Source organism: Canis lupus, chromosome 1 (genome assembly GCF_011100685.1).
Source record: "Canis lupus familiaris isolate Mischka breed German Shepherd chromosome 1, alternate assembly UU_Cfam_GSD_1.0, whole genome shotgun sequence".
NCBI classification, from domain to species: Eukaryota; Metazoa; Chordata; class Mammalia; order Carnivora; family Canidae; genus Canis; species Canis lupus.
The window spans coordinates 69,241,964-69,266,741 of NC_049222.1; the positions used below are offsets into that span (position 1 = coordinate 69,241,964).

Consider the following 24,778-nt stretch of genomic DNA (forward strand, 5'->3'; position numbering starts at 1 on the left):
TGGGGAGCGCAGGGATCCCCAGGGAGCTCTGCTGCGGTCCAGTGTGGATTGGCCACGTCCCGGCTCACGGGGAGCTTCTGTCCTTGGCTCTGGCCCTAGGGCAGAGGTCCTCTGGCTCTCTGGGCACCCCTCCTCGAGGCGCAGAACTTCGGGCGCTGGCCTGTCTTTGGGAGGCTGCGGCTGGAGCTGGCCGTGTGGCCGGCGGGTCCTCCCGGAGCCCAGAGGGTGCGGCCTTCCGGGTGAGCGGGATTGGGGGCCAGGCCAGGAGGGCCTCTGGGCTCCGGTGGGCGAGGAGAGCAGGCAGGCGGCTGGGCTCCATGACGGCGTGGACCGCATGGGCCGCATGGGCCGCAGCACTGGGCTCGGTGGGCAGTCGGGCCAGCGTTGGCCTCCTCAGGGCCGTGGGGCCCCAGAAGCTCCACCGCCAGCTTGCCTGGCCTGGTACCCGGCGCTTGGGCCCTGCCCTGGGTCTCAGCTCAGATCGCTGCCCCGGTCAGGGCGCCACCCTCCGTCTGCACTGAGCTGTCCTCATCAGCCCTCATCGGCCCTCACTGGCACTCTCCCGCTTCTGGGCTTTTCCATTCTGTTCCCCCCCCCCCACCCCTGCCCGCCCCACTCCCGCCCTCCGGCGTTGCCTTCTGCTGCTGCTGCCCGCCCCCCCCTCACCAGGCCGCAGGCACAGGGGCAGGCTCACATCCGCCACCTGCCAGCCGGGACCCCAGGCGTCTGGGAAGCTGCCCAGGGGATGAGGCGTCAGTCCCTCGTGCATCAGCGGCCCTGGGCCATCCCCTCCTGAGCCCCAGCGCCTTGCAGAGGGGCGGGGAGCAGCCTGGGTGTCCCTGGGTCCCCCCTCCTGAGCCCCAGTGCCTCGCAGGCTGGTGGTGAGCAGCCTGGGCGTCCCTGGGTCCCCCCTCCTGAGCCCAGCGCCCCGCAGTTCTGCGACCCGAGGACAGGGTGGCAAGGACCGTAGCTCTCCGGGAGCCACGATGTGGCTGATCCAGCGTAGAGCTCCCCGGGGACCCCCACGGCTGGGCAGGCTCCTGTCTCCCATGACCTTCGGGACTCCTGCCGCTGTGCCCCATTTCCCAGGCCACACCGGGTCTCGGAGCCCCTCCTGGAAGCCGCTGGCAAACTGAAGTGTTGCTCAGGCCCCTCTGCCCTGAGGGGACGGGCAGCAGGTGGACGCGGCCCAGGGCTGAGTGTGGGTGGCTCAGGCGCCCTGGCACCTCCCTCGGGCTGTGTGGTGCGGGTGCCCTTGGTCTCCCAAATGTGAAGCTGTGCACATCCCTCGCCCTCCTGCCCGGCTGGGCCTGTGGATGTGGTGGGCAGGCCGCAGCCTTCCCGTGGCCCCGGTGCCAAGGCCTCCCTGGCCTCCCCTTCTCCCCGCATTAACCGCCGGGGGGACACCCACCGACGGGGGGGCTGTGCCCATGAGCTCTGCACACAGAAGCCTCAGACACAGCCCCACCCCCCTATGCCCTGCACCTGGGTGGGCAGCGTGACCCCCTGAAATAAATAGGCCGCTGACCCAGGAGCTGCCCGGGGCCTTCCAGCAGGCGGGGCTCTGCCTCATATTTTAAACCCACACATGATCCGTAGGAGCCGTTCGGCCAAACCCAGACTAGGAACCCTCTCCTACGTTAACTGGACCAGACTTATCCAAAGAATCAGAATCAGGAAAAACCAAAAAGGGCGCAGAGACTCTGAGACCAAACGAAATTGAAGAGACAGTGAAACGCCGCGAATGATCCTTGGCTAGATCCCATAGCAGAAGCTCCATTTCAAGGACATTTTTGGAATAATTGGGGACATGGGCATATGGGTACATCTATCCTCCTGCAGTGGTTGTGGATGACACCACGTAGGCGCCGCTAGTTTCCTTGGGCAAAACAGCACTATTGTGCTACAGAGGAGGCGCCTCCTGGCACAAGGCCGCCCAGGGAATGGCCTCGGAAACTTGTTTTCTATTGCCACAGGCTCAGCCAAAGCAAATAAGTATGAACCACAAAAAATAACTGGGGCAAAATATCAACAGTTAGAGAATCTAGGACGGGGACTCCTAACCATCAGGATTTTGCCCTCCTCCCAGAGGGCACATGCGAGGTTTGGAGAGGCTGTGGTCCTCGTGGCTGGGGGGCAGGGATGCACGGAACCTCCCGCGGTGCGAGGACAGCGCCTCCCTGCCTCCACCACCTGGGCCTCGGCGCTGCCAGCGTGGGGAGCCCTCACCCCAAGGCTTCGGGTGGGGGGCGGCGTGCATGGGGCGTTCCTGCAACCTCGGTGCCCACATGACGACTCCCCAAATAAAAGCTGAGAAGACAGCCCTAAAAATGACCAAGAGCTTGCTTGCTTGCTCTCTCTTTTTCACCCACAGACGGACATTCTCAGACATCATCTACGTCTTCCCTGCCACAAGAGACACAACGTCATACACCCTTGCTGGGGGAATCGGGGTAATTATCTACCACGGGCCTCAGTTTCCCTCCCACCTGTGTGTGTGAGCACGGGCCAGGGAACGCTAAGCGACTTCGCGGGTCTCTTTATCAGTTAAGCGTCTTTCATGAACACATCGGGGGACACAAGTGCGTAAAGTGCACACACAATCCAGGTGAGCATTATCCACTACGTTCTATTTGTCTCACTTTCATAACCATAAAACCAAAGGTCAAAATGTAACTGGATAAATACATATTTGCTTATATGTATGTGAAGAATCTCCGGAAAGAATCTTTAATAACATCAGCGGCTTCTGGGGAGGAAGATTAGGTACCGAGGTAGCTGGGGGATGGAGGCGGGAGGGAGACTTCCATTTATATCTTATTGTAGCTTTTGAATTTTGAACTATGTGAATATGTGACTTGTTCAAACAGAAAATGTAAATTATTATTTTAGGAAGGATGTCATACTAGAAACAACAACAATGCTTAAATTCCAGTCTGGCTTTCAATGGTTACTAGCTCCAGACACAGAGTACTATCCCTTTTTGAGTCTGGGTGGTAAAAAAAAAAAAAAAAAAAAAAAAAAATATATATATATATATATATATATATATATATATATATATATATATATATATATATTCCCTCTTCCACTCTGGAAATTCTGATTCTATCCACACATAATAAACATTTCTTGAAAATACAGAAAGAGAATGGAAGGAAGGAAAGGAGGAAGGAAGGCAAGCAATGCTCCAGTGATGATAGCAGTGAGGGAGGTGTGGTCACATCCTTCTTTCTGCACATTACATCCCTTAAAGACTCAACAGGACACATAAGCTTCCAAACCACTTTGAGGGAGACACAGAAAGATGATGGCAGAGAGACATAGAAGACCTCAGAATGTACAGCTGCAAGTGTGAATCCTAATGGAGACTACGGGCTTTGGGTGATAATGATGTCCATATAGGTTCACCCACTGTAGCAGGTGTCCCACTCTGGTAGAGGACATTCACAATGGGGGCGGCTATGCCTGGGGGGGGGCAGGGGTTCATGTGAAACCTCTGTACCTTCCTCTCAATCCTGCTGTAAACCTAGAACTGCTCTAAAAAGAAATATATTTAAAAATATATTTAAAAACGCAAAGGAACACACAGAGAGTCAGAGAAGGCATCAAAAAAGAGCAGAGACAGAGACAGAGAAGGAGAGAGATGGAGGGAGAGAGGGAAGAAGGAGGAAGCGGGGTTAGAGAGAGACCAAAGATAAGAAAAAAAAACAGGGACTGACAGATGAGACAAAGCTAAAGGAACAAAATCAGAGAGAGACCAGCTAGAGACAACGAGACAGAGAGAGAGAAATAGACATGGGTGGATAGAGAGACTGAGGGGAGGGGAATGGGGCATACAATTACCGGACAACTCAAAGCTATTATTTTAAGATGGGTGGAGGTGAATGGCATGGCACCATGTGGTCACTTACAAAGCCACAGCTGTCCTCGTCCAGGAAGGGGTAGGCCTGCAGCAGCGCGTTGACCACATCATTGTACTGCTGGGTGCTGGGATACCTGTTGTGTGCAACGAGGACATTTTTCACTTCAAGCAGCCTGCATTCCTGCCTAGGAGTCCAGATTGTACTCCCTTTCCTTCATAACCTTCTGTACAACAATGAAGACCTTCAAATACAATGTTGACAATTGTAATTGATCAATGGGCAACGTTGGGCTTATTACCAACACGTCATCCAAAATCTGAAGAGTTTTGGCTCCCAATGAGTTCTACTCCACTCTGAAAACAGAGCCCCTCCCAAACCAGCAAGGATAGCCCGTTATTACTCACAGTGAGCCTTCCAGATACTTAGTCATGTCGGCTTGGAGAAACTCAATGATCCTTATCCTCAAGCTGTGATCGGGACATTTGTGTTCTGTTAACATGCATTTGACATTATAGGGAAACTCTGGCAAAACGTAAGACTTAGTCCACTGCAATGCTTTATTCCTTGCTAGAACATGTTTCACATTCCTTCTGTTAAATAAAAACAGAGAGTGAAATTCTATTTCAAATAGATGCAATTTGTGAGTTCTCTACATCCCGAGAACTTATAATATAAACCACTTTCCTGAGGTCTAAATATGGAATTCATCAATCCATCTTGCCTCTACTCATCTATCCACAAATGTTTGCGGGCTCAGTAGGTATCTCTGTTTTCTTTCCCTTTGTACACACATAAATATTTGTAGTTCTGGAAAGAAAATGTCTTAATAAAAGAGACTGCGGAGTAAGGCCTAAAGTTGGAAAGAAGATTGAGCCATACATGTTGAAGAGGGAATATGTGACGCAGAGCTCAAACGGAACAAGATATCCAACTAAAAGAGTTAGTTGCAACTGAGCAAAGCAGATGAGGCATACAATTAAAGTCTCAGCACCTGATTAAGAAAATCCTTTTAATTGATGTACTCTCTTGCTGTTTACAGTGAAATACAAGATCTGCTTAATTTAGTTGGTCTTTGGCCATGTTAATAAGGTAAACTGAGTTTCTAAATTAAAAGTACATATCAGATACTTACATTAGATGAAGTTTCTACAAAAGGTTACAGAAAACTATGGCTACAGAAGGCAGATGAAGCTGATCAGTGTTTTCCTGGGGCTGGAGATCGGAGTGGGGACCGCAAAGGGGGGTAAGGGAGTTATTCAAGGGGATGGAAGCATTCCCAAATGGACCGGGACAGTGGTCATGCAGCTGTGAAATCTGCTGAAAAGAACTGAGCTGTGTATTTGAAATAGATGAACTACACGTTAGGTAAATGATACGACACTAAAGCTATTTATAGAATTAAGTATCAGAACCACTTTGAAAACCTTAAGGCTAGCTACTGATGGTTAAGTGTGTAAAAAGAAGAATCTATTGTAAAATTTCCACACAAGTTACCAGAGGCAATAGGCTTGCCTTGGAAGGGAAGCGAAGTAGTAGAGGCAAGCCAAGTAGAAGACAAAGAACAGAAGGATTTCCGGAATTAGCCTAAGTAGGTTCGTTTTCTGGCACACCAATCCTTAGTTGTCCAAACAAAATTCTGATGAGTTTTGAAAGGCCAGGCTTCCTTTAGAATCTGAGGTCCTATATTATCAGAGTGCGTGAGGCGTTAGGAAGCGTGGGGGATGAAGAAGAGAGGAGAAAGCCCTCCCCTTCCCTTTCATGATAAGCTCTCTCCTTTAGGCCTCTTTGGCAGCCCCACGTCAGCGGGGAAACGGGGAAACGTCCTGGCTAAAATAAGCACGTGGGTAATTTCATACTTGATCCAGGGCAGCAGCAGGCAGTTCCCCGACGGAATCTGTGCTGCAGCCCGAGCTACTCCCAGGATGTTTCTGTCTCATTTTGTTCGGTCGTTCGGCCAACGGTGAGCGCGACGACGTCTACCAAAGGCCACTTAGTCTTCTGCAGGTTTCCTTTCCTTTCTCCCATGATCTACCCTTTACCAAGGCGGATGTTGTCGGCTGTGTTTTGTGCCTTCCCATGTTTTTAAAAGGTGCTGTAACTGCACCGGTGTTAAACTCAGTTTTAGTACATTTTATCTCCTTTTCCCCAGGAGTTTCTAGTAGCTAAGTTAGCTGCCCGACACCTTTACGCCTTTGAGGTCGCTCTCTCTTCTTCAGTCCTGCATCGGGGTAACTTTAGTATTCCCGTGCGATCAGAGAGGGCTTCGTACAATGTTCACCTTCTTCTTCTATGTGTTTTTTCTCTATGTCTCTTCTCCTCAAAGTAAGAGTAGCGACTACAGCGCATGGTGTTATGTTTGTCAAATGCCCTAAACGTAGCGAGACACATCCAAGCTCTGTCAAACCTAGATATTCCATCTTCCTTTTAACAGCATCATTAGGCAAAATCAAGGGACATCCCATTTTTTTCTTTACATTACAGCACTTTAACAAGGTTAAGTGGAAGTGAGGGGAATGCAAGTCAGGCTAACTAATCCAAGTCCAAACAAATACAGCACAAGCAAAGGAACTCATCAGAAATTAAAAATATGCTCCAGTTTGGGAGCAGATAACTGCTCGCATGCTCATTTCACATCCACAAAATGGCATTTGCATTGGATCAAAAAATCTTTACTGTGAGGTTAAAATTATTTATCTTGTCTTTACTGAGGTACGGTTGAGCAGGATACCAGCAGAAGTCACCCTACAGCAAATGCGGGGAGCAGAAAGCATTCCCAAACTGAGAGGACACTAATATTTCTGTTCCCACCTCAGTGTCAGTGCTCTTCGACAAGATCCACCAAACAACACACCACCGATCCAAGGGATCTCAATCCTGGTATCCAATAAAATCAACCAGAAAGATTTTAAAACAAAGTTAATGGCTAGGATTGATCCGAGTTTAAGTGAATCAAAGTCTACAGAACTACTCAGCTTATATGTAGAGTTTATATTTGTAATAAAAAAAAAAACCTTATAATACAGTCGACACATCTGATAAATGACAGTGTCATTATTGCAATATGCCCTAGTTTTTAAAAACTGAGATGAGGTTCTCATGAAAAGGCTCACTGAATCTGAAATTTTGTCTAACTTTTTTAGTTCTCTTATCTTTAAGATTGTTTTTTATCTAAAATTGACTTAATTAACATATACTGTAGCATCCGTTTCAGAGGTAGAATTTAGAGATGCATCGGTTGTATGCAACACCCAGAGCTCACTACCTCAAGGAGAATGAAAAGTTATCTTAATTTGGCAGACAGTAGTGGGGGGGGGGGTGGGCATCACCTACCATAAGGAAGATAGCTCCAGTAAGAACAGGTGAGGATGAGCCCCAGCTCTCTAAGGAAAGATTTCAAGACACAGAAGACAGCGGTGGAGCCTTGGCAGTGAGCACAAGAGACATAGGTGTCACACAGGAGAAGGGACTATTTCTTTTATCTCCAGCATAGATAACTTTGCCTTAATGGAATCACTGCACAATGACCGGTGGAAGGGTGCGTGGACAGCTGAGTTCTATTTGGTCTCAACAGTATTGTTAACATTTCAGTGGCTCCTCACTGCTTTCGTACCCTGGGAATCCAACTCACCATCTGTGCTCCACGTATGTCCCTCGTGTCACACCCATCCTAGCCTTTCCTTAATCTCTTGCACATTAATCTCTTCCCCGTCACTTTATAAGACTGCTTCCTCGAAAGTTAATAATGATTTCCTGATTTAAAAATCCACAGCGTTTTAAGCCTTTTTCAAGACATTTCTGACCACACTTAGCACAAATGACCACTTCTGCTCAGCCCCCTTTTCTCTCTCATTTTCCTACACACTATTTTACTTGCCTCTTCTCTTTCTATCTCTCCCAGAACCCATTTATTTTATTTGCTGACGGGATCCCTGGGTGGCGCAATGGTTTGGCGCCTGCCTTTGGCCCAGGGCGCGATCCTGGAGACCCGGGATCGAGTCCCACATCAGGCTCCGGTGCATGGAGCCTGCTTCTCCCTCTGCCTTTGTCTCTGCCTCTCTCTCTCTCTCTGTGTGACTATCATAAATAAATAAAAATTAAAAAAAAATTATTTTATTTGCTGACTTACTCGTCCTTTATCTTCTGTGTGAGTTTACACATGGCTTGGTCTTTGCCCTCTTAAGCCTCAGTATTGATCTATGCTTTCTCCCTCATAGAGCTCGTCCATCCCCCATGGCCTCAGCTCTGAGCTATACGTGGAAGGATTGTAAATCTATCATCAATAATTTCTTTTCCATGTGTATTCCTACTTCTCCAGCAATTTGTACATTATTAATTTCATGATCAACATGTCTGAAATAATTTATAATCTTTTCATTTCAAAGCCAGTTTTCCATTTGCTATCGACTGAGTTGTGTCTCCCCCACCAACCTTCTGTATGTTGAAGCCCTAATCCCCAGTGAGGCTGTAGTAAAGATGGGACCTTTATAAAAATAATTAAGGTTAAATGAGCCCCTGATATATAGGTTCAGTGTTTTTGTAAGAAGAGGCATCAGACTGCACACTCTCTCCATTGTATTGGCCATCTGCAAGCCAGGAAGAAAGTTCTCCCCAGAAACCAAACTAGCTGGCACCTTCATCTTGGACTTTCCATCCCCCAGAATGTAAGACATGACTCTGCTGCTTAAACCACCCAGTCCATTTGATTATGGCAGCTGAGCTGACCAAGATACCATTCCAATTTCCCAGTGTCTTTCATTGTATCTTTCCCTTAACAACTCAGACTTAACCCTTCAGTGTCGTCATTCTCCACATCCGGGCATTGTGAAAACTTCTTTACATCTTATCTCTTGTATTTGCCTCCACTGTTCACATGACCACATCTTTCCAGGCATTCACCACTCAAACGTGGACTACTTTGATAGTTGACCAGCAGAGTTCTGCTTCAGGAATGCCCTAATTAGCTCCGACTGGACGAACTATCCCATGAATAATAACTGTTAGCATGGACAAAGTACAAAAACAAGCAAACAAGCAAACACAAATTATCTGAAAATGCCAGAAAGCAGAAAAAAAAAAAAAAAAAAGCAGGCAGATTCTAAAGAGAATCTACACTTGGAAGAAAAGGAAGACGTGGAATGTGTCTCGTTTTTATGACTTTTGCCCTGAAGCCAGGCCTCTGGCAGTGCTGCTCAGCGTCTGATAGAAAACCTGCTGTCTCCCTGGACTACCCAACTACTGGACGGAGTTTGGGCAACCTCCTGTCTGGGGAGGGAGAGGACAATCTTAACTAATATGAGGGAACTATAAATTCTGTGGATAAACCGTCCAAATGTTTGGCTGATCCAGAAGCACCCGTGTCCACAGCCCAGCTAAGAATAAGAGAACTAAACTTGGTTTTGAGCTGATCCTGGAGACAGTTTTCAGTTCGAATGCAACCAATTTCATTGCTTTCTTCAAACAAACTAACCAGCAATCAACACTGTTTGAATATACAGAATCAAGTCACAATGTCTAAGATACAATCCAAAGTTATGTAACATAAAGAAACAAAGGAAGACTCCAGAAAAGTGCAACCCAGTCTCAAAAGTAAAAACAATGAACAGAGCATGATGCTAAGATGATCCAGATGTCCATGAGGACTTTAAGACCGCTAGTATAACAATGTTCAGTGACTTAAAGGAAAATATGCTAAAATGTTTAAAATAATAGGACATTATAAATTTTGAAATAAAAGAAAATGTACTAGAGAGGATTAATGTAGAATTGAAATTATATAAAGAAGACTCAGTGAGCTTGAAGGCAGAAATAATCCTATTCAAAAAATAAGCAGAAAAGAGAGTGAAAAATAATAAGGTAATTGTTCATTTTTAAAATTCTAAATTTGTCCCTCTAGATAGTCATAAAGCCTTCTCCTCTTGATCGTCTATCTCATTTTACATAAGCACTGAGATCACCATGTCCATCAGCAGAGCAGCCAGCTGGAGCTGGTTAATGGCTTCCGTGTTTACTCTTTGACCTAAGACATAACCCAGCTACCCAGTATGCTGGACCAGTCATGCTTGACATAGTAACCATGCCCGAGAGGAAGAAGCAAGTTGAGTCCTAGGCCCATGGCTCCTGGTCTACTTGAATGGCCATAGTAAACTATGCCAACTCCGAGCTGGCTATCTGAGGTCTGGACACATTCAAAAAGCTGTCGACAATGCTATGTATTTTTTTTTTTTTTTTGACAATGCTATTCAGAAGTAACAACTCTTTGTAGTTTGCAGCTCCCAGATTCCTATAGAGAAGCTCTTCCTAAGACACAATTGTCCTGTAATGACAATATAATGGACGCCCAGGTGGAGTATCCATAAGAAAACTCTCTCCAGAAGGGACGTCTGGGTGGCTCAGCACTTGAGCATCTACCTTCGGTTCAGGGCGTGACCCCGGGGTCCCAGGATCGAGTCCCACATTGGGGTTCCCACAGGAGCCTGCTTCTCCCTCTGGCTGTGTCTCTGCCTCTCTCAGTGTCTCTCATGAATAAATAAATGCAATCTTAAAAAAAAAAAGGAAAAAACTATCTAGAGAGAAGACAAGATATATAAACACAAAATAGAGCTGGGAAGGAAGCACATGGCGTGGATAGTGGGCTATTGCTGGCCTCCTACATTTGTCTTAATCACATAACAAATTTTGCCCTAATTTGATGAACCCTTGATCTATCCACTTCAATGGTTGTCTTTGAAGCAGTTTCTTCTGAAGGACACTGACTTGTCTGTCTGTGACTTAACGGCCACCGTGGCGTCTACAATGGAGCTCAGCTGTCCCTGGGCTAACGTGATCTGATAACTGTACGTCATGCATGAGCCACATGGAGCTCAAATACCCAAGAACCAGCATTTCTAGGGACTATTCTGTGTCTGTAAAAGAATTAGAAATACCTCAGGGACTGAAAGCCTGCTGCCATTAGTCATAAGCCACTGTGGAAATTCCACTGCAAATCTAAAAGTCCCATGGTCTAAAGACCAAGCGTGTGGGAAAGGTGAGGCTTCGCCTTCAATACCTGACCATACTAGATGTTTTGCCTTTTGTGATTCATCATGCGAACTTCACCCTGTCTCCAACTGTTGGAGGCACGATACTCTCCCTGTTTCCTTACAAGTGCAACCCGTATGCTGCGTGTCGTGGGCGATTCGGGATTCTCCCGATCCTAGCAAGCAGATACTATGCATTGCACATGGTAGTAAGGCCAGCGGGGACTGTGTTCCTCTCTTTGACCAATAACATCTTCAGTATCTGCTCTCCCTGAGGATAGAGTGACTACTGCTTCTTTCTAAGGGAAGGTCTGAGCCTGGCCCATCCTTGAATAATCAGCCCTTTGGTTTCCTGGAACTCTCCAAGAAGAGGAAAATAACTATGATTTATTAACATATCTGAATGTAAAAATGTAAGCTTGGAAGGAAAAGCCTGGAACTAGTCCCTGCAATAAAGCCCCATCCAGAGCTAGTGAGCGTTGGCAGTTCTTTTTCCCCCTGAAAGCAGGTAGCCTTGCTTTAGGGAAGAATGTAAACTCTTGAACCCCCAGACCAGAAAGCTTCAGTGTTTCTTTACAAATTAAAAAAATCTTAAGAGTCCCAAACTGTTGCTTCCAGTGTAGGTGACTCTCATATTCGAGGACATTTTTTCATTCTCCTTTTGTTCATCTCCACAAATAAAGCAGGTGACGGGGTTTTTAGATTCTGTGAACGAAAATAAAATTCACGGTGTTTAACTTCTGAATATCCCAAATCTGAATTCATCATCATAATAATGAGGACCACTCCTCAGATGGTCCAATTTTGTGCTGTGTTATCATCAGCTATTATCCAATGTGAATTCTCAGATCCAGCCAAAAATCAAGCCTTCTGGATTTCCAGAACACACTACCCATGTGTCCGCGGTGCTTTCTCTCGCCCAGAAAGCCCTGTTTCCCTCATTCTTCTAGGCTCATCTTAAGCCCTCTCTTCAGCTGGACTCTCGCCCACCTTCTGGCTTTCAGCTGGTCTTCCTTGTCCGAATCCCCCACACGGCCCTGAGAATTTGTTGAGTAGAACAGTTTGCAACAAAAATGTTGTAAAAAAAAAAAAAAACAACAACAACTTAGAAGCATTTGAGAGAGAGATAAAATATTAAATGTAATGTTCTATGACAGATAAAGATGGTCTTTTGTTCCATACACTTTTGTTTTCCCACAGAAAAGTGATAGCTTTCCAAGAGGAGAGTTCCATTATATTAAAAATAGCCCACTGATCTCAAAGGAACCATGGACTAGCAAGGCACCAAGCCAATGTGCCAGCAAAAAGAAGCGCCGTGTCACTGGGTCCTGATGTTTGAGATACGAAAACCAGTGGGGCTCAAATGCAAGAGGGACAGACCTGGGATAGAAATAGAGTCCTCTGTAAACACAGAATGTATCTGAGATTAGACTGAGGCCCTGGAGAGTCAGCAAATGATCCAACACACCCCTCTTCCCCCAACCGAGCCTCCCACAGAAGCTCTTCTGGGTCTCACCTGGCTTCCGCTGCGTCCCATGTGGCTTCTCTACAGAACCAGGGACAGAGTTTGCACCACACTCAGCTGAATCCTGGTTGACTTTCAGAGCCATGGTCATTTCATCCATCATCCCTGCTTTTTCAGACTTCAGAGCCAAATGGCACCCTTCTCCAAGCGCACCTGCCTACGGATAACCTGCTGCCTTCAGGAACTGCGACGGCTGTCAGTCTTATGAACTACTATGGCTCCCTGGTGCTCAATTAAGATCAAGGCCCAGATGGGCCACTCTTCTGTGAAGGATGTCCAGTGGGGCTGCAGGCCTGGGTCTTCACATCTGCGGTACCCCCAGGGGTAGTAGTGCCCCCATTGGAAGAGAAAACAGTGGCAAATACTATCCTCTCCAGGGACTGGAGAACAAGAGTGGGCCCCACCGACCACTTTACACTGAGATCTCCTCTTCATCCCCTTCTTCTCCATACCCAGGCTCACAGACTCCACCGGCAGTAGAGGTGGCCGGACCAGCCTGGTGGGATCAGCTTCGAACCTGGGCTGCACGGGCCGCAGCAGCATCTGAAAGCTGGAATGTTCTCGGAACATAGAAAGGACAGAAAGGAAGCCAAGAACCTACTGTCATCTTAGCCCAGAAAAGAGAAGGATGTGCTAACTGGACCTTTCCCCGAGTCCAAGAGGACCAGAAGCATCCTCGGGGGCCTTAGCCAGAACCCTGGAGCCCCCCTGCCTGGACTTGGGCGAGCCGCTCGTCCGCCGGGAGCAGAGGGCACCACGGGCGGGGAAGCACAGGCCTGGGAGCCTGGCAGGTGGCCCGCACTTGCCCTCGCACCTGGCCCTGCACCTGGCCCCGCACCTGCCCCCGCACCTGCTCTGCACCTGCCCCCGCACCTGCCCTGCACCTGCCTCCGCACCTGCTCCTGCACCTGCTCCCGCACCTGCCCCCTGCACCTGGTCCACGCATGCCCCCCACCTGCCCCCCCACCTGCTCCCCCACCTGCTCCCCCACCGTCCCTGCACCTGCTCCCGCTCAGCCTGCAGAAGGCTGGCTCTGTGTTCTTCGTGCCTGGCGGCAGCTTTTCCTCTGTTTTCAAGCTGTAGTCCCCACCCCTGCCGTTTAGAGGGCCAGGCCTTGGGGGGTTCGGGCAAAGCAGACCCCAGAGGGCATGGAGAGAGGCGGCAGGAGCACAGGCAGTGGGACGGACCGACGGGCTCCTGCGACATCCTCCCTACCTCCGGCAGCCACGGTGACAGAGGCCCAGGGCCTTCGGGCCCCGCTAATCACACGACCATATGCCACGTCCTCCCCTGTGCTCAGGTCCTCTGGGCATTGGAAGACACACAAACATCCAGAAACTTCCAGCCTCGACCTTTAAGGTTTCTCCTCACTGGCAGGACCGTCCCAAAAACTCCCGATGATCCCACAGGGCTCCCCCGTCGAACCCCTCCTCTGCGTGTGTGTCCCTCATTCCTACAGAAGCAAAGGTCACGACACATCACCCGCTCGGTGGCCGCAGATGGGCCCAGACCACGTACAGCGCTGAGGCGGCGGTGACTGCCACCCGGGACTGGGGGCTCAGGGCGGCTTTAGGGACGTGCCCTTGGAGTCAGTGGCTTCGGGAGCCTGGCAGCGCACAGAGTAGCGCACGTGCCCAGGGCAGCGGCAGTGGCGGCGGCTTCTTCTTCTTCTTCTTCTTCTTCTTCTTCTTCTTCTTCTCTTTTCTTTTCTTTTTCCTGGTGGGGCTGGGGGAGCTGGGTGAGGGTATGAAATTCATTTCTCCCAAATGCCGGTTGTACGTGCTTCGTGGGCCGCGACCTGCGGTGACCGGTGCTCCCGGCCATGCTCCCCGGGGCCTGCTGGGCCAGGTCCACGCCGTGTAGCTTTACAAAATAACCATCTTCCACCTGTAAGGACCCGGGCCACCCGACTTGTGACTGTTGCGGAGGGTGAGGCTCAGCAGCTCCCTGGGAGCAGAGAGAACTGGAACTTCCAACAAAAACTCTGGGTTTCTTCCTCAGGTGGTTGTGTTGCCCAACTGCTGCTCTCCTGGGATGCCTGTGACCTTAATATGTAAAGTATGGGAGGGCCTGGGGCTGGAGGGGCAGGACCTGGGGCTGGAGGGGCAGGGCCTGGGGCTGGAGAGGGAGGGCCAGGGGCTGGACGGGGAGGGCCTGGGGCTGGAGAGGGAGAGCCTGGGGCCGGGGTGGGGGGAGGTGGGCCCCAGGGGAGGTGGGCCCGGGGGTGGTGGGCCTGGAGGGAGGTGGGCCCCGGGGGTAGGTGGGCCTGGACCCCGAGGGAGGCTCAGCTGCTGGGGCTGCAGGCCGAAGGCGAGAGGGCAGCCCAGGGGAGGAGCCCAGTCGAGGTCTCCTGCTGGGAAGTGCAGCTGCTCCTGACCTTGAGGGCTTGCAGGACCCTGGCCAATGGCCGGCAGCTGCTGCCCTTGGTCCCTGAGCTCCTGCCTGATGGCAGTGGCTAGGCCTGAAGCGACGATATGGCCTATTCAGGAAAACTGGCTACACATGTCTGGGCTCCTGTAAATCTGTGTCCCTCATTACAAAACAGAGAGACTATGCCCCCCGGGCCGGCAGGCCTGCTGTGACTATAAGATGAGGATATTGAAGCTTAAAGACACTATAAAGGGTCCACTCTGGCTTGACTATGGCCTATTTTCTTATGAGAGTGGACATCCCTCCTCTCGATGATGGGACATCTTAAGAAAAGCACATGTTGCTGGGCAGCTGAGAAGCATATTCATGGTCACTGTTGCCCGATGCACGCAGGCCGGGAAGGCCGGGCAACACCGTGTGGGCTGCCACAACTCTCGCGCCACATCCTACATACGACTGCCCTCAGGACTTTGTCTGACCTTCATATTTCTGGGTCTAGTTCTCCAGGTTTACAGTTTCCCTTCGTCCCAGTGTAACCCTATGCCCCATGAATCCAGTAGGAATACAAGGAAATGTCTACCAAAGTAGTGTCTCCATCAGGAACGATCAATTTAAAACAACCATGACTACAAAATTTGAAACAAAAGCCAAGATTCCACAACACGCATACTCCATGGGACATCATGATGCACTGAATAAATCCGATTTTTGTGGCTGCTGCCAATCACCTCACACAGTTTACGACAGAGAAACCCTCTTTCTCCTTAACGTGTACTTGAAAGACGCTTAATATCATCTCAAAACTTCACTTTTCCAATACGACGGTCACAAATTTTAATCTTCCTTTTTGTACCAAATCTCTCCGTCACCTGATCAGAGTCCCTTCCAGCAAAACAAAAGGTTTCCACTTTAGACATACACTTAACCACAGGACATCTCGGAGAAAATAAAGACAAATATAATCGTTTGGCTTTTAAACGCTTAGAAGCTAGGCACCCCACCTCTGTTTCAGGACTTTGCGGTCAATTGGTCCGTGATCCAGGTTTGCAGCTGGATATAAAGGCGGCGTCTGCCTCCCACAGCCAGCCGGACGGGGGGCCTGCCCATCCCTGTCACCAAGAAAGAAGAGTTGGGTTAGGGGCTGCTCAACGGGAGCCTCGGCTGTTGCATCTGCGGGCAGCTCTGAGGACAGAAGACAGCCCACGGTGCCCCCATATCCTGTGTCCACCGTTGAGCTCTACACTAAGGTGCAACTAAGAAAACTGGAACAAAAAAAAAAAGGTCATTGTGGAGTCATCTCACGGATGTGTGCCCGGAGGTCGGCTGACGCCTGTTGACAGCGCTATTTGCACTGACCGGTCACGTTATAAATGGTGCGGCAATCCTCTCCTCTTTGAAATGATGATGATACTAGAATATATCTCTGCGGGTTGATATCCTTATTCTGCAAATGACAAATGAATAAGTAAAGTGATTAACTCTGTCAGGTTCCTTTTCCCCTCCCCGCCATTCTGGGGGGAACTTTATTATCCTGGGAACCTACTACCCGTAGAACCACGGTCCACTGACTCCGCTTCATGGGTCTACTTTACGAGTGGTACAACTGAGGCCCGGAAGGAAGAGCAAGTCGCTCACGGCCACACGCTACCCAGTGGCAGAGCCAGGGCTGGAGCTGACTTTCTGTCCCGTGATTTCTCTATCAGCTCCCGCAAGAACGACAACAGAAAAGCAACGGCAAATGCTCCTATTCCATATTCCTGTGATCCGCTCGGGTCCGAATAGGATGCCACACATTCCGTCCAGAGGTGGCCTACAAACACTCTCCGAGATCACATCCTAGGCAACCATTACACATGAAAAGAAATCTGCACTCAGGTTGAAACCCGTCTGCAATCTCCGACCTAGAATGCCATCCTCTTTAGAGAGAGTCCTAAGCATCAGTCCGTCTACCTACTTCATTTTGCGGTTGAAGCTAAAAAAAAGCCAAGCAGATCTCCGGGGTTCGATGAGTAGCTCTCGTCAGAGCAGCGGCCTGCGATGAAGTGTCTTGATACCTCGCTTCAGGGTTCTTGCTGCTACACCCAGTTTTCCGTCTTTATGAAACTCTTCCTGAAAGGGTCTAATTAAATAGCATAGTCTCATGCCTGTTTTCATCATCATGTTGCCCATGTGACCATATATTGGACCATAAGCAAATGTAGCCAAAAGGAATTCAAACCAAGTATCACTAATACTCCACCTGCAACTGTGGCTTTGTTCCAGATTAAGTCAACCAGTCCTGACAGTAAATGCGCTACTTACTGGGTAAAGTGAAAAGCCACGGCTCCTAAGTCCCCGGACCACCAATGCTTCAGTCTGGGCTACATTTGAAAAGGGCTTTATTAGCCAGCTTAACGAAGCTTAATATTTAGCACCAGACTCCTCCGAAGGAGGAAAGATTTTCTCGAAGATTATGACACAACCAACATCAGTGTGAATCAACATCAGATTAGGTCCTGCATTACTTTTCGCAACTAGAGAGGAAGCAACAGGAACGTCAACATTTAACATAATCAATCCGAGGCAGCGGTAGAACCAGGAATGACGCCCAGATTTCCTGGCAGGCCAGCTGGTTCTCGTTTACTGGAGAACATCGTAAATGGATTTGCACTGGAAACGAGGTTGTGTGTTTCCTTCCAGGCCGTGCCTGATGCAATATCAAGATTGCAGTCGACTGGAGGGGGCTTCCAGCTAGGACGTCCAGCTCATCCGAGAACGCTGGGAAAATACTTCCAGCACTGTTTGAGGTTCGCACCCGCCCTTGGCTGAAAAGGAGGGAGAGCGTGCAATGGGAACTCCATCAAAAGTCACACATTGAAGAGTTTGGTTTTACACAGAAACGTCAAAACAGTGTTTAGGAGAAATCCTTCAAATAAATGAGATGGTGGGCTCTTTGGGCCAACCAAGGGCCATTCCTTTAAGACTAACTGTCCCCCTTCTTGTTCCAGATATCTAAACATTCTGGAAACTACGTAAGCCAAGTAGTCTCTAACATTGCATTGCTTATTAAAGAGCAGGACAGGAATATGTGTTATTATAGGTCTATAATCTGAAAGACAAAAGACATAGAATGGATTTCGTCAAACATCAGACTCTAAAAATGAATGAATAATTGGTCTGCAGCAATGATTTGACCCAAGAACCTTTGTAAAAAGTCTCAAAAATGGGAAAACCAAGTCAGGATGCCTGAAACGGTCCTGGGATATAGACTTGTAAAGCGAACATTTTAATTTCGTAATTCCTGCTATCATTTCCTTTTCGTTGCAGAAGTTAATGATTAAAAGAAAAACAACAACAACAACAACAAAACCCATCCCTAAACCTCAAAGGCACCACAGATCTTTCTACATGATTTTTGTGGGATGTGATCATAGCATTCCGTATTCTAAGAATACCCCCAGAGAAATTAGAAAACTCATTGTGGCAACAGTCTTTAGCAAATTATACTGTGAGAGCCTCCGGAGGAGAATATGAATTAGGTACTATAAGGAATTCTTGGCAAATAAATAAATACATAAATAAATAAACAGTGTTGGGGAAAAAGCAAAAGAGCAGTACAACTTGCCTCCCTTGAAACCTGATTCTAGAAAGACCTAAGCTGCAGGAGTCCTTGGCCCGTGTGCTCAGGTTCACTTGAACCACTTGCTCCAGAGCTTTCTATACAAGAACTCCTGTTTTGTAGGACTTGCCTAACAATCGAGGTCAGTATTTAAAAACTGGCGCACTTAAAATATATATATATCTTGGCTCATAAAGCTTGGCATGCAGATATTAGAAACACCGTCCACACCATCTGCACAAAGTGATCACAGTTTTCCCAGAGTTGTAGTCCCGGTGTCCTGCTGCCGCCACTAGTGGGGAAGCTGGGCGTGAAGGCCGGGGCCCTTGGGTGCAGACTTACCGTGGGGTGGCTCCTGCTCGTGCGGCAGGGACTGTGTCTCTGGGGCTCCCGGGGGGCCACACTCTTTGACTCTTCTGCTTATGTTTTTTAATTAAATCCATCAGAACAGACTGGTACCCAATTTTCTTTACCAGTTGCTGAACCATGCAGTCATTAAGCGCTAGAAGAGCGGCCCCACTCACTTCTTCCTCTGGGGAAAAGGAAAAAAAAAACCCACAAAAAAGCGTCTCTTCATGCTTGCCTGCTGAGGCCCCGCACACTCAGCACTCTGAATGGGCGGACTCACTTGTAGGGTCAAAGGGATCGTCTACACTTGCGCCCTGAAGTCACGAGCCGATCCCGTTTCTGCCCAAGCTGGAAGCCTGACGTCCCATCGCCCCCAAACCCCATCTGCACCTCAGGAGGTGCCAGAGTGTGGAGGCACCATGTAGGGGTTTAGCTCACGTGTGAGCCTCCCCCTCTCCCCCCGCCCCCTGATTCTCTGAAACAGGCAGTTTTTACAAGAAATAGCACCTCCTGGGCGACCTGGAGCCGACAGGCCCCGTGCTGCGTGTTCCCCAGAGACAAAGGCAGCCTCAAATGCACGGACGGCATGGACCTTAGCCTGGTCCTGCCGTCAGGCTCTGTCCGGGTCCCGTTCCCCTCCCTGGGATGCGAGGTCCAGTGCGGCCTGGGGCTGGGGGGCAGCCGCGCATCCTCGGTCACCTGCGTTAGGCTCGCCGGGGAGGACGCCTGGGCCGGACAGGTGGGCCAGGTGTGTGCAGCTCACCTTGAAACCTCCGAACGAGCTCGCCCAGGTTCTCCTCCAGCAGCCAGCTGCAGACCTCGTCAACCGACCACGTCTCCATACCCGTGCCCCGCAAACGCAGCCGGAGATGAAAGGCCGGGACGATCCTTCAGCTCTCTCTGTCCCTGTCCTCCTACTTTTATTCTCCGCCCCATCGCCCACCCCCATCAGCTCTCATCCTGCTCCTCCCTTTGCCAGACTCTCCGCGACTCGGTACTAAGCTGTCCCCATATCGCTCCTTCCCCAAACACCCGTGCAAAGGCTGTTAATGAAACAGACACCTGTAAAACATGGGGCCCGTTCGAACCTATTCCCTCGTCTCAGTTCTCGAATGTCCTCACCTTCTTCTGCTGTTTTGCCCCCAGCGCCCCTCGGCTTTGCTGACAGCAGCCGCGCCGCCCAGCGGGACGACCTTGTGCCATTCACGCCCGGCTCCCTGCCCCCTGCGCCAAGGGAAGGCAGGTGTGAGATGCGGCTCAGCCGCGGTGGAGGTGAGGGCTGGGCGGTGGGACAGGGAGGCCAGTAGAGCCCAGGAGATGCGAGTGAGCCCGGCCGGTTAACCCTCGTGGCCCCAGCCAAGAGGGAGGGCTGGTCGCCCCCGGTGACTCCCTTTGGCGACACGAGGGACTGGGAGGCAGATTCTCAGAAGAGCCTGGATGTTCCTTTCCGCCCTTCCACGAGTCCTCTTGCGTATCCCATTCGGGGCCAGGACGCCAAACTGTGGAAGGAGCCTCGGTGTCCAACGAAAGATGAATGGATAAAGAAGATGTGGTTTATGTATACAATGGAATATTACTCAGCTATTAGAAATGACAAATACCCACCATTTGCTTCAACGTGGATGGAACTGGAGGGTATTATGCTGAGTGAAGTAAGTCAATTGGAGAAGGACAAACATTATATGTTCTCATTCATTTGGGGAATATAAATAATAGTGAAAGGGAAAATAAGGGAAGGGAGAAGAAATGTGTGGGAAATATCAGAAAGGGAGACAGAACATAAAGACTGCTAACTCTGGGAAACGAACTAGGGGTGGTAGAAGGGGAGGAGGGCAGGGGGTGGGAGTGAATGGGTGACGGGCACTGGGTGTTATTCTGTATGTTAGTAAATTGAACACCAATAAAAAAAAAAAAAAAAAAAAAAAAAAAAAAAAAGTATACCAATTTCAGTAATTTTTAGCAAGTCATTCCCTGTTTTTGTTTTTTAAATAATTCAATTCAAATTACTTTAAGTGGTTGGGGGAGGCAGCCCCAAAACTTAAAGCATTTTCATCATTCAGCATGACTTTCTATATCTGCATTTCATCCACACGACGCAGGTTTGCTGGAGCAGCGGACGGACGCGGACTTTGCAAGGACAGCACAGAGCCACTCAGAGAAATGGGGTCATAAGGAAGGGTACAAATATTTATTAGATTGTGTCCTTGAGCTTCATCGGTGGAGGTTCCCAGAATTAGCATCACTGTACTCCTCACTGTTGTGGGTTCGAGGCCGCGAGAAGGCCCAGCACAGCCTTTAGCACGGCCGGGGGCACCCGGTCGCCTTTCGTGCCTCAACGGTCTGAACACATAACTGGCTTCCAGATTCTTTTCCTAGAGAGCAAGTGGACGGCTCCTGCTCGTCCGTGTTCGCAGGCCGCACGAGCGCAGACAAGGGTTAAAGGGAGAAGAGCGCCGGCGGGATTGCACAAGCTGGGCTCTGCTCACACGCCGGGCCTGGGAGCCCGGGCTTCCTCCTGCAGGCGAAGCTGCCACAGCGCCCTATGAAAAGCCATTATTTGCGAGGCTCTGGTGTAAATTAAAAATCACACCTTCCTGTCACACTTCTGGCTTCCTTGTGAAGAGTAAGACTTAAAAAAAAAAAGTAATAGAAAAGAAAAGAAAAAAAAAAACACCCACAATTCTCTAAACGTCCAACATTAAAAGGTATGCAGAGCAGGCGACACAGCCCTGCAGCCAACGCAAAGGAGGAAATTCGAAAATAAAATAAGTACTTGGAAACCGCCTCATATTTTTAAATTCCCAGATTTTTACCTGATTCCACTTCTGGGAAAAGCAAAACAGTCATCAAATTATAACCTCATACATACACGATCAGATTAAAGAAGCATGGTGTGTGACCATTCGTTTTTCTGGATTTTTAAGAAAATAATATTATTTCTGAGACAGTGTGACATCTTTGAGTCGCGACCGTGCAGCTTCCTCCCACATAAATAATGGATATGTTATTTATGACCTTCTACATCATAAAGGAACAGGAGATATGTCAAATGATAAAATACGTATCCAGCGGCTTCACTGTGTATCTAGCAGTTGCAGAAACATCTGAGAAAATCTTGAAATGTGAGGGCGAGTATTCTCATTAAATATTTTAAGGCACAATAATGAAGGGAGAATAACATAATGACGTTATGTGTGAACACTCCAGCCAAACCATTTTCATTATGCGATTAGATTACACTCTCATAAAATAAGTTTGTAGTGAATAATAAAGGATCGCATCTAACTGACGCCAGGAAGAGGTAGGACTTCAGCTAAAGCAGCCTAAGGGCAAGTTTTATTCAAGAAACTTTTTAAAAGCTCCAGAGGAAGATAGTGCAAGCTGCCGCCAATGTGGTGTGCGATCTTCAAGAGTAATGTGGCCTATAATGACATCAACGACAAACAGGAACTTTTAAAGAAAATATGAAAACATTTTTTCACTTTTTTCCTGACATTTGCATTTTTTTTCTTTTTCTTTTCCCAGGGTCCCAGAGCTGAGGCAACAAAGAGATTCTTAAAAGTTTGGCTGGTGGCCTGAGTCCTCTCCTGGAGCCACGCCTTGTGCCGCCCCGGCCAAGGACACCTGTCACCGTGACTGTTCTTGAAGGAACAAGCCAGTTAGCAAAAAATCAGGTCCTGTTAGAGAAGAATTAGGAAGAATGTTAGGAAGGCGGGGGTACTGATCTAGGTCTAAGGCAGTGACGTGGAGCAATGTCCAGACCACCCTGTCAGCCCCAGCCTTGCGATGACCTCAGTGCTCTCCACTGAAGCGAGCCCTCTCCTCCGCTTTGGGTCGTGGTGCATCCCGGCCATCACCGGACCAGCAGGTATGAATCTAGAATGGCCAGCTGGGACACCTGGCCCACCTTGGTCATCAGCATGTTTCCTGCCTGGGTAGCTCAGAGCCGGGTGACTGGTGAGGAGGGACTTGGAAGCCTTGCCCAGAACGTAAGCCGGCGCATGAGCAGAGTCAGTTGTGGGGGTGCCATGGAAAGCCCACTGGGCTGGGTTTCCAGGTGGATGAGCCTGGGAGCCTGCAGGTGGATGAGACCCGGGGCCTGCAGGTGGATGAGACCCAGGTGCCTACAGGTGCATGAGATCCCAGGGCCTGCAGGTGGACAAGCCCCGGGGCCTGCAGGTGGATGAGACCCGGGGCCTACAGGTGGACAAGACCCGGGGCCTGCAGGTGGATGAGACCCAGGGCCTGCAGGTGCTGCAGATGGATGAGTCCAGGGGCCTGCAGGTGGACGAGCCGGGTTGGAAAGGCAAGCCCAGGGGAGGGAGGAAGAGCAGACAGGACAGGAAAGCTCCCCGAGAACAGGGGGTCCTGGTTCCCAGCCTACAGATAAAGGGACGCTCGGGGAAGTCGTGGTCGTGTAGTGCCTGTGGTAGAAGGATTATTTGCCGAGCCAGCCACACAAATTCCAGCAAACTGTTCTTACCTGAGGTAAATCATGTATGACAAGGAAGGGTTAAGTTTTTACTAAACTTTCGTATATGCATCAATTTTTCCTTCATTTTAGAAAGATATTAATCTCTCAAAAAATTATGGATATAGGGGTGCCCAAGTGGCACAGTTGGGGTTGGGCTCAGGTCACGACCCCAGAGTCATGAGATGCAGCCCTGAGTAGGCTCTGCACTCAGCGCTCAGTCGGTTTGGGATTCTCTCTGCCGCTCCTACTTGTGCGCTCACTCCCTGTCTGAAATAAATCAATGGATAAATCTTTTTTTTTTTTAATTATGGAAATAGGGATCCCTGGGTGGCTCAGTGGTTTGGCGCCTGCCTTTGGCCCAGGGCGCCATCCTGGAGTCCCAGGATCAAGTCCTACGTCAGGCTCCCAGCATGGAGACTGCTTCTCCCTCCTCCTGTGTCTCTGCCTCTCCTTCTCTCTATCATAAATAAATAAATAAATAAATAAATAAATAAATAAATAAATAAATACATCTTTAAAAAATTATGGAAATAAAACTATTTTTTTCATGAATCACTGGCAAAACGGAATGAGATCTACAGAGTTAGCTGGCGGCGAGCCAATGAAACACACTGACAGGGGCTCTCTGGGGACATTAAGCTGAACCACGTGCAATTGTCATTTTTGTACCTACAAGAATCTAAGATCAGAGATTTCTTATGGTTGAACTTACTGATTAAAATCTTGATTTAAAAAAAAATAAAATCTTGATTTTTGTGAGAACTACTAGGTCTTTCTCGGTTCCTTGTGTCCCACAGAACTTACCGGAGGTGTCTGCAGTTTACACCACCCCCAAGAAACGCGAGGGAGAGAAATGGGGAACACCATGATGGGAACTTAAATTTTATATTTTTTACGTTTGTAAAGAAACTAAAGAGCAATTTATCTGGGAGGTTCATCAAACTAATGAGAAAATAGCGATGGATCAGAGTCCCAGGACTTTCGGGATTTTTGAGTCACAAACACCTAGGTCTTTTGGCCTTGGAATCAAACTTAGGGTCCATCCTTGCTTCTGCCCAGTTGACTGTCAAAGCCAATGGGTCAGCAACACAGACCGCAGCCCTCTGGGTTCTTGCCAGAGAAATCTGCGAGCCCGTTAACTTCTATCAGGAGCTGACTGTATAGCGGACAAGTCTTGACAATCTGAAGATGTCAGTTCTCTCTGAATTAATCTATGAACTCCAATTACTGTTCAAACCCTGTTCGACGTTTTTACATAACTATGGTGCTCATATTCATCTGGAAGGACAAATGGGCAGAAAAAGATAGAAATTCTTGGCTAAAGGGTTTTCATTCCCAGATGTTCAAAAGTCCTATAAAATTATAATAGATGTAAAAGCGTGGCACTGGAGCAAAAGAGGGTCAATCACTGGAACAGAATAGAAATCTGAAAACAGAAATATACACATGGAAGTACTAAAAAGACGTTGGTTATCAAATTGGTAGTGAGAGGAGGGATTTTTCAACAGATTTTGTTAGGACACTATCTCCTATCATCTATGAACTAAATTCCTCAGAGGAGTTAAATAATTAAATATGAAA

The 24,778-nt window shown here is 48.7% G+C and overlaps 1 protein-coding gene across 1 annotated transcript in view; it reads right to left on the reverse strand.

Moving 5' to 3' along the window:
- SAMD3 (sterile alpha motif domain containing 3) overlaps positions 1–19,580 on the reverse strand; it is a 37,813-nt gene extending 18,233 nt beyond the window's left edge. Inside the window, 5 exon segments of the mRNA XM_038526768.1 lie at positions 3,915–3,999; positions 4,271–4,456; positions 15,779–15,933; positions 18,750–18,907; positions 19,487–19,580. Of these exon segments, the coding sequence (XP_038382696.1) occupies positions 3,915–3,999; positions 4,271–4,456; positions 15,779–15,933; positions 18,750–18,907; positions 19,487–19,565 (663 nt within the window). The 5' untranslated portion in view covers positions 19,566–19,580.
- Between the last annotated feature and the right edge of the window lie 5,198 nt (positions 19,581–24,778).